At 42.8% G+C, this 14,795-nt stretch overlaps 1 protein-coding gene across 3 annotated transcripts; it reads right to left on the bottom strand.

The window, feature by feature from the left end:
• Window positions 1–813: 813 nt before the first annotated feature.
• LOC115120383 (mucin-2-like) lies at window positions 814–13,682 on the bottom strand. Of its 3 annotated transcripts, none has more exons than XR_010465261.1 (11): window positions 9,953–13,682; window positions 9,654–9,769; window positions 9,496–9,557; window positions 9,218–9,348; window positions 7,855–7,926; window positions 7,250–7,415; window positions 6,127–6,282; window positions 4,568–4,686; window positions 4,033–4,150; window positions 3,626–3,811; window positions 2,768–3,476 (listed from the first exon to the last, which is right to left on the bottom strand). XR_010465261.1 is itself a non-coding variant. In XM_029649309.2 (11 exons), the coding sequence occupies exons 1-10, from the start codon at window positions 13,500–13,502 to the stop codon at window positions 3,697–3,699; spliced, it is 4,605 nt and encodes a 1,534-aa protein (XP_029505169.2). In that variant the 5' UTR covers window positions 13,503–13,681; the 3' UTR covers window positions 2,768–3,476; window positions 3,674–3,696. The 3 variants fall into 3 exon arrangements, 2 of the variants coding, with proteins under 2 accessions (XP_064881367.1, XP_029505169.2); XM_029649309.2 differs by having other exon boundaries at window positions 3,674–3,811; window positions 9,953–13,681; XM_065025295.1 differs by lacking the exons at window positions 4,033–4,150; window positions 4,568–4,686; window positions 6,127–6,282; ... (4 more) ...; window positions 9,654–9,769; window positions 9,953–13,682 and having other exon boundaries at window positions 814–3,476; window positions 3,626–3,707.
• Window positions 13,683–14,795: the final 1,113 nt, after the last annotated feature.

Raw genomic sequence — 14,795 nt, 5'->3', positions numbered from 1 at the left:
CACTGAAATAAGACAATAATCACTAACCAGAAAAGCAATGGACAGCTAGCAGGCCGGGGCTAGCAAGCTAGCAAGCTAGCAGAAGGGCCTTAGAGGGACGTCGCGACAGAGGAAGTCTGTTATAGCCTCCTCGTGCGGTTACATCGAATAGACCAGTCGTGATGGAGTAGTAGGGTTCCGTGTAGCAAAGTGGTTCAGTCCAATTGGCAAAATAGGTATAGTGGCCCAAGAAATTGGCTGATGGATCTCTTCGGCAAACAGTCCAATATGCTCTAGACAGCTAGCGGGCTGCGGCTAGCAGGCTAGCAGATGGGCATTCTAATGCAGTGTCCAAATTCATCCGATGTAGTCATCATAATATAGTAGCCATATCTGGGAAAAGCAACGTTCCAAAGGCTAGGCCTAGTAAAGTGTATAAGAGGTCATATAATACGTTTTGTAGTTATTCCTATGTTAAAGATGTAAAGAATATTTGCTGGTCTGGGGTGTGTAATGAGGAGCAACCAGATGCTGCACTTGACACATTTATGAAATTGCTTATTCCAGTTACTTATAAGCATGCACCCAACAAGAAAATGACTGTAAAAAATGGTATGGTTGAGAGCGATTTAGCAAAAAGAATGGCAGATCAGTCTGGCTGCACTGCTGATTGGCAAACTTACTGCAAATTGAGAAATTCATCTGACTAAACTGAATAAAAATAACAATAAACTATACTATGAAACAAACATGAATTATATAAAGAATGATAGTCAAAAGCTTTGGAGCACCTTAAATGACATTTTTTTTCCAAAAAGGCAAACTTGCCTCCATCATTCATTGAATCAGATGGCTCATTTATGACAAAACCAACTGAAATTGCCAAATAATTTAATTATTTTTTTATTGACATGATTAGTGACCTTAGTCATGACATGCCAACAACAAATTCTGAACCTACACATCCATCCATAACTGACCTGTTTACAGGCTTTGGTTTTTCAATTTATATTTAGAGGTTGGACGTTAACGGGTCAGCACGTGAGGCACACCGATTGGTGTCTCATCGTTAGTCAATATGTTTCACCTGTGCTGGCTTGTCCATCTCTTTAGTCAGTATGTGTTTCACCTGGGCTGGCTTGTCCATCTCTTTAGTCAGTATGTGTTTCACCTGTGCTGGCTTGTCCATCTCTTTAGTCAGTATGTGTTTCACCTGTGCTGGCTTGTCCATCTCTTTAGTCAGTATGTGTTTCACCTGTGCTGACTTGTCCATCTCTTTAGTCAGTATGTGTTTCACCTGTGCTGACTTGTCCATCTCTTTAGTCGGAAGGTGTATCACCTGTGCTGGCTTGTCCATCTCTTTAGTCGGAAGGTGTTTCACCTGTGCTGGCTTGTCCATCTCTTTAGTCAGTATGTGTTTCACCTGTGCTGGCTTGTCCATCTCTTTAGTCAGTATGTGTTTCATCTGTGCTGACTTGTCCATCTCTTTAGTCGGAAGGTGTTTCACCTGTGCTGACTTGTCCATCTCTTTAGTCGGAAGGTGTTTCACCTGTGCTGACTTGTCCATCTCTTTAGTCGGAAGGTGTTTCACCTGTGCTGACTTGTCCATCTCTTTAGTCGGAAGGTGTATCACCTGTGCTGGCTTGTCCATCTCTTTAGTCGGAAGGTGTTTCACCTGTGCTTGCTTGTCCATCTCTTTAGTCGGAAGGTGTATCACCTGTGCTGGCTTGTCCATCTCTTTAGTCAGTATGTGTTTCACCTGTGCTGGCTTGTCCATCTCTTTAGTCAGAAGGTGTTTCACCTGTGCTGGCTTGTCCATCTCTTTAGTCAGAAGGTGTTTCACCTGTGCTGGCTTGTCCATCTCTTTAGTCGGAAGGTGTTTCACCTGTGCTGGCTTGTCCATCTCTTTAGTCAGTATGTGTTTCACCTGTGCTGGCTTGTCCATCTCTTTAGTCGGAAGGTGTTTCACCTGTGCTGGCTTGTCCATCTCTTTAGTCAGTATGTGTTTCACCTGTGCTGGCTTGTCCATCTCTTTAGTCAGTATGTGTTTCACCTGTGCTGGCTTGTCCATCTCTTTAGTCAGAAGGTGTTTCACCTGTGCTGGCCCAGTGCTCCAGTTGTCTTGAGAGATGTGAAGGATTAACACCGTCAGTTGGCGCTCACTATTAGATATTCCTAAAAACAATCTTTTAGATTATCTCCCCGCTTCCCTTTTGTTTTGGTTGTTAGTGACTCTTTTTTAGTTCCTCCTTCTGTTTGAGTGAAATGTTTTGGTTTCTTGCTGGGGAACGTAACAGAAAGGGGACTCGTCCGGGATTTTGTTTCCTGTGATAGTTGCTTTAATCTCAGACTGTGAGGCTATGCTGTGCTCAGATATTTGAGTGTTCAAAATACACTTTTGTGGTAGAGTTGCTGTCACTGACATCCACCCTAATGGGTTATAAGACTCGTGGAATCATTTTATAAGTTGCAAAATCACACAGGCTCGTTGGAAGCATTTGTGGAAAACCCTACATGGGAGATAGATACATGTACGAAGGTGAATCTGCTCATCATCGCTAAGAATTATGACATCAAAGTGGCATCAGGCAATCCAAAAGCAGTAGTCAAAGCGCTGATTGGTGGAGGACTGATGATAAGGGTGCTACGGGTAGTGGGGTGAGTCCCCTAGATGTTCAACCGAGGGAGTTAGAACTAAAGGCAAAGTAGGAGTAACATAAATTAGAGCTTGAGCACAGGAGATGAGCGCACAGCCAAAGAACGTTGAACATGCAGCCAAACAACAAGATCAAGAGAATGCGGCACTGATTAGAAATGGCTCACTTTGGCCTTCATTCATTGTTCATTTGACTGCCAATTTCATCAGATGCGTTTATTGTTCTATTTATGTGTGATACAATATTGTATTATTGGTTTGACATTATGCAGTTTACAAAAGTCGGGAAATAACTTAGTTTTTGATACACATTTGAAATATGTTTTGATTTTATAACAACTACCACAGTGCAATGTCTGTTCTATATAAAGACAGATTGTTATATACATGTGATATTACAACATTATTTACATTAATTTGTTGTGGTATTAAAGTGCAAAAGAAGCCATGCTAATTGGTAAACTGGTACAAGCAACATATATCATTGTGCAGATTTATTGTAAACTTGCGTCACTGAAGTACAGCACATAAAACATGTTGTTTCCTTAGATATCCTGATAGGTTGATTGATTTGAGAGCAGATTATTCCATTAATGAAGCTGAGGTTGGGTTTCACATCCTCCTGTATCAGTGACTCCATACTTCGTTGGACAATCCTGTGCAGTGTTAATAAAGCATTGTCCCACAACCGTTATTCAGGCTTCGCTCCCAAAGAGGAGACTGTCCGTTAAGAGATCCTTTTTCTTTCTTTCCTGTTCTTTGTCCAGTTCTGTTTTTAAGAGTTGAGGATGTCCCACTAGATCTCAGAGTAAGTCCGTATCCCCGGCATGCTGATCCTAAGCTGTCAGGGAATATTAAAAACAGGTATTTGAGTATGGAATAGGTTTCTAAAGTGATCACTAGCTCCTCTGTGTGTCCTCAATCATGTAGTAATTTACTTGGAAAGAGCACACCCAGAAGGCTGAAACAGTTCACGAGGGCCATCCATACCTATTACATACATATTTGACAGCATTATGATGAACATTCCGTTCCCACCTCTGATTGGCTGCCAGGGTCACTCAATGTAAAATGCTGCCCTGACGAGGTGGCGGTAGTCTGTATGACTTGAATGGCGTCCCTATCAGCACCCCAGGAACTGTAGTCATGGCAGATGATCTCAGGCCTCCTGGACACCTTTTGAAGAAGAAAGAGAAGACTTGATTGTCCATTGTCATTTTCAGAACATGATTTTTTTTTTTTTAAATGTTGCCTTTAAACCCTTTAAGTAACATGCACTCTTCCCTTCACACACGGAGGGGTCAGAAACAAGGGTGAGCCATGGGTTAAGTCAAGTGCCTTGCTCAAAGGCACCACAGCAGGAGATGGCATCTAGGATACCTAAAATAGATCCCCACCTGTGCCTGTGTTCCATGGTAGGGAGACGGCAGCCTTGTACTGGAGGATGACAGGGAATCTCCTCTGCGTCGTACTGCAAGCCCACTCGGCCCCCATAAGGTGGGTTAGGCTCATTCTCTGTATAAAAGGGGACAAAAATGATATTTACAAACGGTCACTGAAGATACTCATGTTTTAAAACTCTACAGATAAGAATATTTTAAACTACATTTTCTGGAAGGGGGCAGCATTAAGCCACACCTTTTAAAGTAAAATGACATGAAAGTTTACGTGTTACGTCCACAGGAAACAGCAGGTGGAAACAATACAGAGAAATGCTCACTGACAAGTTCTTCTTCAGCAATACAGTGTTCAATTTCAAACAGTAAGAAATAGAACATCCAGAATAGGATCATAAAAGAGCACAGAATCAAAACTAGGTCAGATAAAAGTAAAAGAATGTATAAGAATGGCATATTATAAATGCACCCTTTAAAACACATTTCCAGCAATAAACTATGACAGGTGAGGCAGAATAGGCTTTAGACAGTGTACCTGTTAGGACTGTGGTACTACTTGAACCAACCAAGTGGCCACCTATATTTGGCCTGTTGGGCCATTCAAAGTCTTCCTCCAGCCACTGGTTAACTTGTCCAGTATGGATATCTTTCACCCTGAAGGAAAGGGGGAGAGAAGAAACTCACTTTATGAGCTTACATTACTGATCATCATAGTATGATCATTGTTTTGAGAAGAATTATTGGTTGGTGTCATTGATTGTTAAAAAAAAATTTACATCCTCAACCAGGTTTCAAAGTTCCAACCTCTTACAGTTATATATAAATATATATATATATGTGTGTGTCACGGCATTCAAGAGAAGAAGGTGAGGACCAAGGTGCAGCGTGTTCATAATACATTTTTAGCAACTGAACACTAAATACAAAAATGACAAAAAAGAATAACCGAAACAGTTCTGTCTCGTACAGATACTAAACAGAAAACAACTACCCACAAAACCCATGTGGGCAAGAGCTACCTATGTATGGTTCTCAATCGGAGACAACGACAGACAGCTGTCCCTGATTGAGAACAATACCCGGGCCAAAAACAAAGACATTTACATTTTACATTTAAGTCATTTAGCAGACGCTCTTATCCAGAGCGACTTACAAAGAAATACAAAAACATTAAAAAAAGAACATAGAATGCCCACCCTAGTCACACCCTGGCCTAACCAAAATAGAGAATAAAAGGCCTCTCTATGGCCAGGGCGTGACAATATGTGGTGGAGGTCAGAGTTCATCATATCCAAATTCTAAACAAATGCATAGCTTTGTAATACATATTTTGTGTTTCACCTACAGGCTTGTTGTCTGTGCCAACATCTTACTCCTGTTGTTTTAGCTTTACAAATCTACACATTAGCTTCTCTCGTGACTAGATGGTGAAGGCTTCTCTCATGACTAGATGGTGAAGGGTTCTCTCATGACTAGATGGTGAAGGCATGTTTCGTGACTAGATGTTGAAGGTTTCTCTCATGACTAGATGGTGAAGGGTTCTCTCGTGAATAGATGTTGAAGGTTTCTCTCGTGACTAGATGGTGAAGGGTTCTCTCGTGACTAGATGGTGAAGGCTTCTCTCGTGACTAGGTGGTGAAGGTTTCTCTCATGACTAGATGGTGAAGGCTTCTCTCGTGACGAGATGGTGAAGGCTTGTCTCGTGACTAGATGGTGAAGGCTTGTCTTGTGACTAGATGGTGAAGGCTTGTCTCGTGACTAGATGGTGAAGGCTTGTCTCGTGACTAGATGGTGAAGGCATGTCTCGTGACTAGATGGTGAAGGCTTGTCTCGTGACTAGATGGTGAAGGCTTGTCTCGTGACTAGATGGTGAAGGCTTGTCTCGTGACTAGATGGTGAAGGCATGTCTCGTGACTAGATGGTGAAGGCTTCTCTCGTGACTAGGTGGTGAAGGCTTGTCTCGTGACTAGATGGTGAAGGCTTGTCTCGTGACTAGATGGTGAAGGCTTCACTTACTGCACGTAAACATTTATGTCACTCTTTGTGTTGTTCCTGATATTTTTAGCTGCTGTGTTGATGTGTAGTCAGTCTCACCTATGTAATTGTCGTCTATGCCAGGGCACATAGACCACCATGACCCCCACGGCTGCTATCGCCAGTCCTGCCAGGGTCAGTAGCGCGGCAAAGAGGTCCCTCTTCAGGATATGACCGAAGCAATCGGAGTCTAGGTACCAGTAGTCCTGGTTACATCTGTGTGGATGGTGGATGGGACACAGAAGGATGGAGGGTTAAGTGGAGTCATTGTGCTGGTTTTATGTCAGCTATATGTTGGCTATATGTTGTATGTGTTGTATGTTGGCTATATGTTGTATGTTGGCTATATGTTGTATGTGTTGTATGTTGGCTATATGTTGTATGTTGGCTATATGTTGTATGTGTTGTATGTTGGCTATATGTTGTATGTGTTGTATGTTGGCTATATGTTGTTTGTGTTGTATGTTGGCTATATGTTGTATGTGTTGTATGTTGGCTATATGTTGTATGTGTTGTATGTTGGCTATATGTTGTTTGTGTTGTATGTTGGCTATATGTTGTATGTGTTGTATGTTGGCTATATGTTGTATGTTGGCTATATGTTGTATGTGTTGTATGTTGGCTATATGTTGTATGTGTTGTATGTTGGCTATATGTTGTTTGTGTTGTATGTTGGCTATATGTTGTATGTGTTGTATGTTGGCTATATGTTGTTTGTGTTGTATGTTGGCTATATGTTGTTTGTGTTGTATGTTGGCTATATGTTGTATGTGTTGTATGTTGGCTATATGTGGTTTGTGTTGTATGTTGGCTATATGTTGTATATGTAGTATGTTGGCTATATGTTGTATGTTGGCTATATGTTGTATGTTGGCTATATGTTGTATGTTGTATGTTGTCTGTATGTTGTATGTTGTCTATATGTTGTATGTTGTCTATATGTTGCATGTTGTCTATATGTTATATGTTGTATGTTGTCTATATGTTGTATGTTGTCTATATGTTGTATGTTGTATGTTGTCTATATGTTGTATGTTGTATGTTGTCTATATGTTGTATGTTGTCTATATGTTGTATGTTGTCTATATGTTGTATGTTGTCTATATGTTGTATGTTGTCTATATGTTGTATGTTATACTATATGTTGTATGTTATAAGAAGTCATAAGAGGTAATACTCTTACCTGCAGACCGGACCGTCCCTTGACATACTACAGGTGCCGGTGTTGCAGTTCTTTTCCCTGTTGTGTCCGGGGGCACAGGGAGAGACACAGACCAGTCGCCCATCTATTTGTGCTGCATGGTAGTATATCCTCAAGTCCTTATCTAGTTTGGCCGTGTCGCATACCGCTACACAAAGACGATGGTAAGTTAAAAATAATATTAAGTTCAAAGTCCAAAAGTATGTTATGTTAAAAGTCAATGCAGGAGATGAATTGGAATTTTTTGGACAAACCTACTCATTCAAGGGTCTTTCTTTATTTGTATTATTTTCTACATTGTTAAATAATAGTGACGACATCAAAACTATGAAATAACACATATGGAATAATTTAGTAACCAAAAAGTGTTAAACAATTCAAAATATGTTATATTTTAAATTCTTGAAAGTAGCCACCTTTTGCCTTGGTGACAGTTTTGCACACTCTTGGTGTTCTGAATTACAGTAACTGACCCCAACCCTGGTAGGAACAGCTTTACAGTATAACCTCATTCACTAAAATGTGTTGAAAGGATATCCATATATACCCTGGTGTGGACTCACAAATATAGGCTTTAGTGTACTTACATTCCTTATCAAATGTGGAATTTTTTACAATGACATCTCCAATTATGTCCACCCCAATACAGCCTACTTGGCCTGTGAATGCAACAGAAAGGTTTGTTATACAAAACAAATGATTTGACACGTGATTTGTCAATAATACCATCTTTTAATAACGCAGTATAATTTTTTTGTCAATGTAAAGTTTACGAGTTGTAATTTTCCTTACTTTTCTTTAATTTCATACACATTGGTCAGCTAACCCAGGTCTAATATGTGATTTTAACAACGTTGTGTGTGATCGTTAAATCAAATCTGGAGTGTCAGAGTGCGCTCTCGGGGTGTTCGGAAATTCAGAACATTGACAGATTGTCCATTCATAAATTCAGAGTGTTTCGCTATGGCCTACTTAACCGGTTTCTAATATCGTAATTGTCTGTAGTCTGACTAGCTATACTCGGCCTTGTCTCAGGATGGTAAGTTGGTGGTTGAAGATATCCCTCTAGTGGTGTGGGGGCTGTGCTTTGGCAAAGTGGGTGGGGTTATATCCTGCCTGTTTGGCCCTGTCCGGGGGTATCATAGGATGGGGCCACAATGTCTCCTGACCCCTCCTGTCTCAGCCTCCAGTGTTTATGCTGCAGTAGTTTATGTGTCGGGGGGCTGGGGTCAGTCTGTTATATCTGGAGTACTTCTCCTGTCTTATCCGGTGTCCTGTGTGAATTTAAGTATGCTCTCTCAAATGTTTTCTTTCTTTCTTTCTTTCTTTCTTTCTCTCTCGGCGGAGGAGGACCTGAGCCCTCGGACCATGCCTCAGGACTACCTGGCATGATGACTCCTTCCTGTCCCCAGTCCACCCGGCCCTGCTGCTGCTCCAGTTTCAACTGTTCTACCTGCGGCTATGGAACCCTGACCTGTTCACCGGACATGCTACCTGTCCCAGACCTGCTGTTTTCAACTCTCTAGAGACAGCAGGAATGGTAGAGATACTCTCAATGATCGGCTACGAAAAGCCAGCTGACACTTACTCCTGAGATACTGACTTGTTGCACCCTCAACAACTACTGTGATTATTATTATTTGACCATGCTGGTCATTTATGAACATTTGAACATTTTGGCCATGTTCTGTTATAATCTCCACCCGGCACAGCCAGAAGAGGACTGGCCACCCCTCATAGGCTGGTTCCTCTCTAGGTTTCTTCCTAGGTTTTGGCCTTTCTAGGGTGGCTTTTTCCAAGCCACCCTGCTTCTACACCTGCATGCTTGCTATTTTGAGTTTTAGGCTGGGTTTCTGAACAGCACTTTGAGATATCAGCTGATGTAAAAAGGGCTATATAAATACATTTGATTGGATTTTGATTTGATTTGATTTGAAGTCAGTTACTGACCTGTGGTGCAGTTTTTGGCCGCATTGAGACTGTCCTTGATTTGTTTTTCTGACTCAGCAATCTCATTACTTAGGTTCTTCCCATTCTCTATGCGCAGTAGAACCACGTGGTCCACCACGACACTGCCATTCCTGATAGAGAGCGAAGAGATTCCAAAAAAAGGTTCCACATTTTAAATAGACGTTCTAAAAAGAGGTTCAACTAACCTTTTAAAGTAAGTGTTTAATGTACATGCATACTGCCTCTTTGTTGCGACGTTTCCTCAAATGTTCACATACCTGAGTCCTATTATTACTATGCCGATAAAATTGTTAATAGTGCGGTTGTACAGTAAGGTCATCTGGAAAACATGTTATAGCTCAGTTAGTTACTATTAATGAGCTCATTAAGATTATGCATGTATCATTAAAAAAGAGTATGTAAATTAGGCACTTACATCGTTGGTGAAATTTTTTGTGAAATCTTGGTATTCCTGTGTTGACGGGTGACTGTATTCTTCTTTAAATGTTTTGTTGAGTCTAACAGTGACATCTGTTGATACTTCAATAGTGTCTGTAGTTCATTGACATGAATAGGATGATAAGGAACAACAATTAGACCATTTATGGACCCGTAGTAGTTAGATAAACCAGGACAGTATATTCCATAGGACTGGCAGTTTTTTACTGACAAAAAAACCTCCAAGCCCTAGTAGTATCACAGAGTATTTCCTGGTCAGGTCATGTGATCACTCACCCACAGTCACAATTATCGGAGGTCCAGTTGTTGAGAGTGAAGTTGACGTCAATGAAGCAGATGCAGTTGTAGAAGTTGGACTGGATGCAGTAGAAGGGTTAGTTGGGGTAGTTGAAGTAGGTGTAGTAGAAGGGGTAGGTGTATTAGAAGGGGTAGTTGGGATAGGTGTAGTATAAGGGATAGTTGGGGTAGGTGTAGTAGAATGGGTAGGTGTATTAGAAGGGGTAGTTGGGATAGGTGTAGTATAAGGGGTAGTTGGGGTAGGTGTTGTAGTTAGGTTAGGTGTAGTAGAAGGGTTAGTTGGGGTAGTTGGGGTAGGTGTTGTAGTTAGGTTAGGTGTAGTAGAAGGGTTAGTAGAAGGGGTAGTTGGGATAGGTGTAGTAGAAGGGGCAGGTGGGATAGGTGTAGTAGAATGTGTAGTTGATGTAGTTAATGTAGTTGGAGGTGTGGTAGGTGCGGTAGTTGATGTAATTAGGGTGGTTGTAGAAGGTGTGGTAGTTGGGGAAGTTGATGTAGTTGATGGTGTGTTGGGTGTGGTTGTGAAAGGTAATGTAGTTTGAGTAGTTAGAAAGGGTGTGGTAGATGTGGGAGTTGGAGACTGTGTTGTGGTCATTGCTTCTATTGTTGGGCTAGTTGATGGTCCTTGTGTAATAATGGTCATTGTTTCAGCTGGAATTGTTGACATTTCTAACGTTGTTGTGTGATCTTCAAGGGTCGTTCCCGCTGCAGTTGTGGAGTCAGTTGGCTCTGCAGTTGTACTTTCAGTTCCCTGGGTAGATGAGACTCCAACGGTAGTGGAAGATATTTGCCCGTCCGTGACTGCTGAAGTTAGTTCATTTGTAGTGGAAGGCTCACTGGTTATCGTAGAAGGTTGTGAGGGACTTGTTTCCGGGGAGGTACTGGTTGAAGTTTCTGTTACACTTGAGGACATAGCTGTAGTTGTTTCCATTGTGTCTTTGGTTGATTCTGGTGTCATGGGCACTCCCGATGTTGAAAACGTAGCTTCCACAGATGCACTTGTTAAACCAGCTGAGGTCGCTGTCGATTCTTCAGCAGATGTGTTTGCTTCAGAAGTTGTTGTTGATGCCTCACTTGATGTTGAGGTTCCAGCAGTGCTAGTTAGAGACTCACTTGTAACGTCAGAGGGCGCTGATGTGTGACCAGAAGTGATTGTGGGAGATGGGCTTGTCACAGTCTCTGGGCTAGCTGATGGTTCTTGTGTAACAATGGTCGTTGTTTCACCTGGACTTGTTGTTATTTCTAAAGTTGTTGTGTGATCTTCAAGGGTCGTTCCTGCTGTAGTTGTGGAGTCAGTTGGCTCTGCAGTTGTACTTTCAGATCCCTGGGAAGATGAGAGTCCAATTGTAGTGGAAGATATTTGCCCGTCCGTGACTGCTGAAGTTAGTTCATTTGTAGTGGAAGGCTCACTGGTTATCGTAGAAGGTTGTGAGGGACTTGTTTCCGGGGAGGTACTGGTTGAAGTTTCTGTTACACTTGAGGACATAGCTGTAGTTGTTTCCATTGTGTCTTTGGTTGATTCTGGTGTCATGGTCACTCCCGATGTTGAAAACGTAGCTTCCACAGATGCACTTGTTAAACCAGCTGAGGTCGCTGTCGATTCTTCAGCAGATGTGTTTGCTTCAGAAGTTGTTGTTGATGCCTCACTTGATGTTGAGGTTCCAGCAGTGCTAGTTAGAGACTCACTTGTAACGTCAGAGGGCGCTGATGTGTGACCAGAAGTGATTGTGGGAGATGGGCTTGTCACAGTCTCTGGGCTAGCTGATGGTTCCTGTGTAACAATGGTAGTTGTTTCAGCTGGAATTGTTGACATTTCTAACGTTGTTGTGTGATCTTCAAGGGTCGTTCCCGCTGCAGTTGTGGAGTCAGTTGGCTCTGCAGTGGTACTTTCAGTTCCCTGGGTAGATGAGACTCCAACGGTAGTGGAAGATATTTGCCCATCCGTGACTGCTGAAGTTAGTTCATTTGTAGTGGAAGGCTCACTGGTTATCGTAGAAGGTTGTGAGGGACTTGTTTCCGGGGAGGTACTGGTTGAAGTTTCTGTTACACTTGAGGATATAGCTGTAGTTGTTTCCATTGTGTCTTTGGTTGATTCTGGTGTCATGGTCACTCCCGATGTTGAAAACGTAGCTTCCACAGATGCACTTGTTAAACCAGCTGAGGTCGCTGTCGATTCTTCAGCAGATGTGTTTGCTTCAGAAGTTGTTGTTGATGCCTCACTTGATGTTGAGGTTCCAGCAGTGCTAGTTAGAGACTCACTTGTAACGTCAGAGGGCGCTGATGTGTGACCAGAAGTGATTGTGGGAGATGGGCTTGTCACAGTCTCTGGGCTAGCTGATGGTTCCTGTGTAACAATGGTAGTTGTTTCAGCTGGAATTGTTGACATTTCTAACGTTGTTGTGTGATCTTCAAGGGTCGTTCCCGCTGCAGTTGTGGAGTCAGTTGGCTCTGCAGTTGTACTTTCAGATCCTTGGGTAGATGAGAGTCCAATAGTAGTGGAAGATATTTGCACGTCCGTGACTGCTGAAGTTAGTTCATTTGTAGTGGAAGGCTCAATGGTAATCGTAGAAGGTTGTGAGGGCCTTGTTTCTGTCGAGGTACTGGTTGAAGTTTCTGTTACACTTGAGGACATAGCTGTAGTTGTTTCCATTGTGTCTCCGGTTGATTCTGGTGTCATGGTCACTCCCAATGTTGAAAACGTAGCTTCCACAGTTGCACTTGTTAAACCAGCTGAGGTCGCTGTCGATTCTTCAGCAGATGTGTTTGCTTCAGATGTTGTTGTTGATGCCTCACTTGATGTTGAGGTTCCAGCAGTGCTAGTTAGAGACTCACTTGTAACGTCAGAGGGCGCTGATGTGTGACCAGAAGTGATTGTGGGAGATGGGCTTGTCACAGTCTCTGGGCTAGCTGATGGTTCCTGTGTAACAATGGTAGTTGTTTCAGCTGGAATTGTTGACATTTCTAACGTTGTTGTGTGATCTTCAAGGGTCGTTCCCGCTGCAGTTGTGGAGTCAGTTGGCTCTGCAGTGGTACTTTCAGTTCCCTGGGTAGATGAGACTCCAACGGTAGTGGAAGATATTTGCCCATCCGTGACTGCTGAAGTTAGTTCATTTGTAGTGGAAGGCTCACTGGTTATCGTAGAAGGTTGTGAGGGACTTGTTTCCGGGGAGGTACTGGTTGAAGTTTCTGTTACACTTGAGGACATAGCTGTAGTTGTTTCCATTGTGTCTCCGGTTGATTCTGGTGTCATGGTCACTCCCAATGTTGAAAACGTAGCTTCCACAGTTGCACTTGTTAAACCAGCTGAGGTCGCTGTCGATTCTTCAGCAGATGTGTTTGCTTCAGAAGTTGTTGTTGATGCCTCACTTGATGTTGAGGTTCCAGCAGTGCTAGTTAGAGACTCACTTGTAACGTCAGAGGGCGCTGATGTGTGACCAGAAGTGATTGTGGGAGATGGGCTTGTCACAGTCTCTGGGCTAGCTGATGGTTCCTGTGTAACAATGGTAGTTGTTTCAGCTGGAATTGTTGACATTTCTAACGTTGTTGTGTGATCTTCAAGGGTCGTTCCCGCTGCAGTTGTGGAGTCAGTTGGCTCTGCAGTTGTACTTTCAGATCCCTGGGTAGATGAGAGTCCAATAGTAGTGGAAGATATTTGCCCGTCCGTGACTGCTGAAGTTAGTTCATTTGTAGTGGAAGGCTCAATGGTAATCGTAGAAGGTTGTGAGGGCCTTGTTTCTGGGAGGTACTGGTTGAAGTTTCTGTTACACTTGAGGACATAGCTGTAGTTGTTTCCATTGTGTCTCCTGTTGATTCTGGTGTCATGGTCACTCCCAATGTTGAAAACGTAGCTTCCACAGATGCACTTGTTAAACCAGCTGAGGTCGCTGTCGATTCTTCAGCAGATGTGTTTGCTTCAGAAGTTGTTGTTGATGCCTCACTTGATGTTGAGGTTCCAGCAGTGCTAGTTAGAGACTCACTTGTAACGTCAGAGGGCGCTGATGTGTGACCAGAAGTGATTGTGGGAGATGGGCTTGTCACAGTCTCTGGGCTAGCTGATGGTTCCTGTGTAACAATGGTAGTTGTTTCAGCTGGAATTGTTGACATTTCTAACGTTGTTGTGTGATCTTCAAGGGTCGTTCCCGCTGCAGTTGTGGAGTCAGTTGGCTCTGCAGTGGTACTTTCAGTTCCCTGGGTAGATGAGACTCCAACGGTAGTGGAAGATATTTGCCCATCCGTGACTGCTGAAGTTAGTTCATTTGTAGTGGAAGGCTCACTGGTTATCGTAGAAGGTTGTGAGGGACTTGTTTCCGGGGAGGTACTGGTTGAAGTTTCTGTTACACTTGAGGATATAGCTGTAGTTGTTTCCATTGTGTCTTTGGTTGATTCTGGTGTCATGGTCACTCCCGATGTTGAAAACGTAGCTTCCACAGATGCACTTGTTAAACCAGCTGAGGTCGCTGTCGATTCTTCAGCAGATGTGTTTGCTTCAGAAGTTGTTGTTGATGCCTCACTTGATGTTGAGGTTCCAGCAGTGCTAGTTAGAGACTCACTTGTAACGTCAGAGGGCGCTGATGTGTGACCAGAAGTGATTGTGGGAGATGGGCTTGTCACAGTCTCTGGGCTAGCTGATGGTTCCTGTGTAACAATGGTAGTTGTTTCAGCTGGAATTGTTGACATTTCTAACGTTGTTGTGTGATCTTCAAGGGTCGTTCCCGCTGCAGTTGTGGAGTCAGTTGGCTCTGCAGTTGTACTTTCAGTTCCCTGGGTAGATGAGACTCCAATAGGTAGTGGAAGATATTTGCCCATCCGTGACTGCTGAAGTTAG

The sequence above is a fragment of the Oncorhynchus nerka genome, linkage group LG12, assembly GCF_034236695.1.
Source record: "Oncorhynchus nerka isolate Pitt River linkage group LG12, Oner_Uvic_2.0, whole genome shotgun sequence".
NCBI lineage: Eukaryota > Metazoa > Chordata > Actinopteri > Salmoniformes > Salmonidae > Oncorhynchus > Oncorhynchus nerka.
This window is presented reverse-complemented; position numbering and strand designations above follow the sequence as displayed.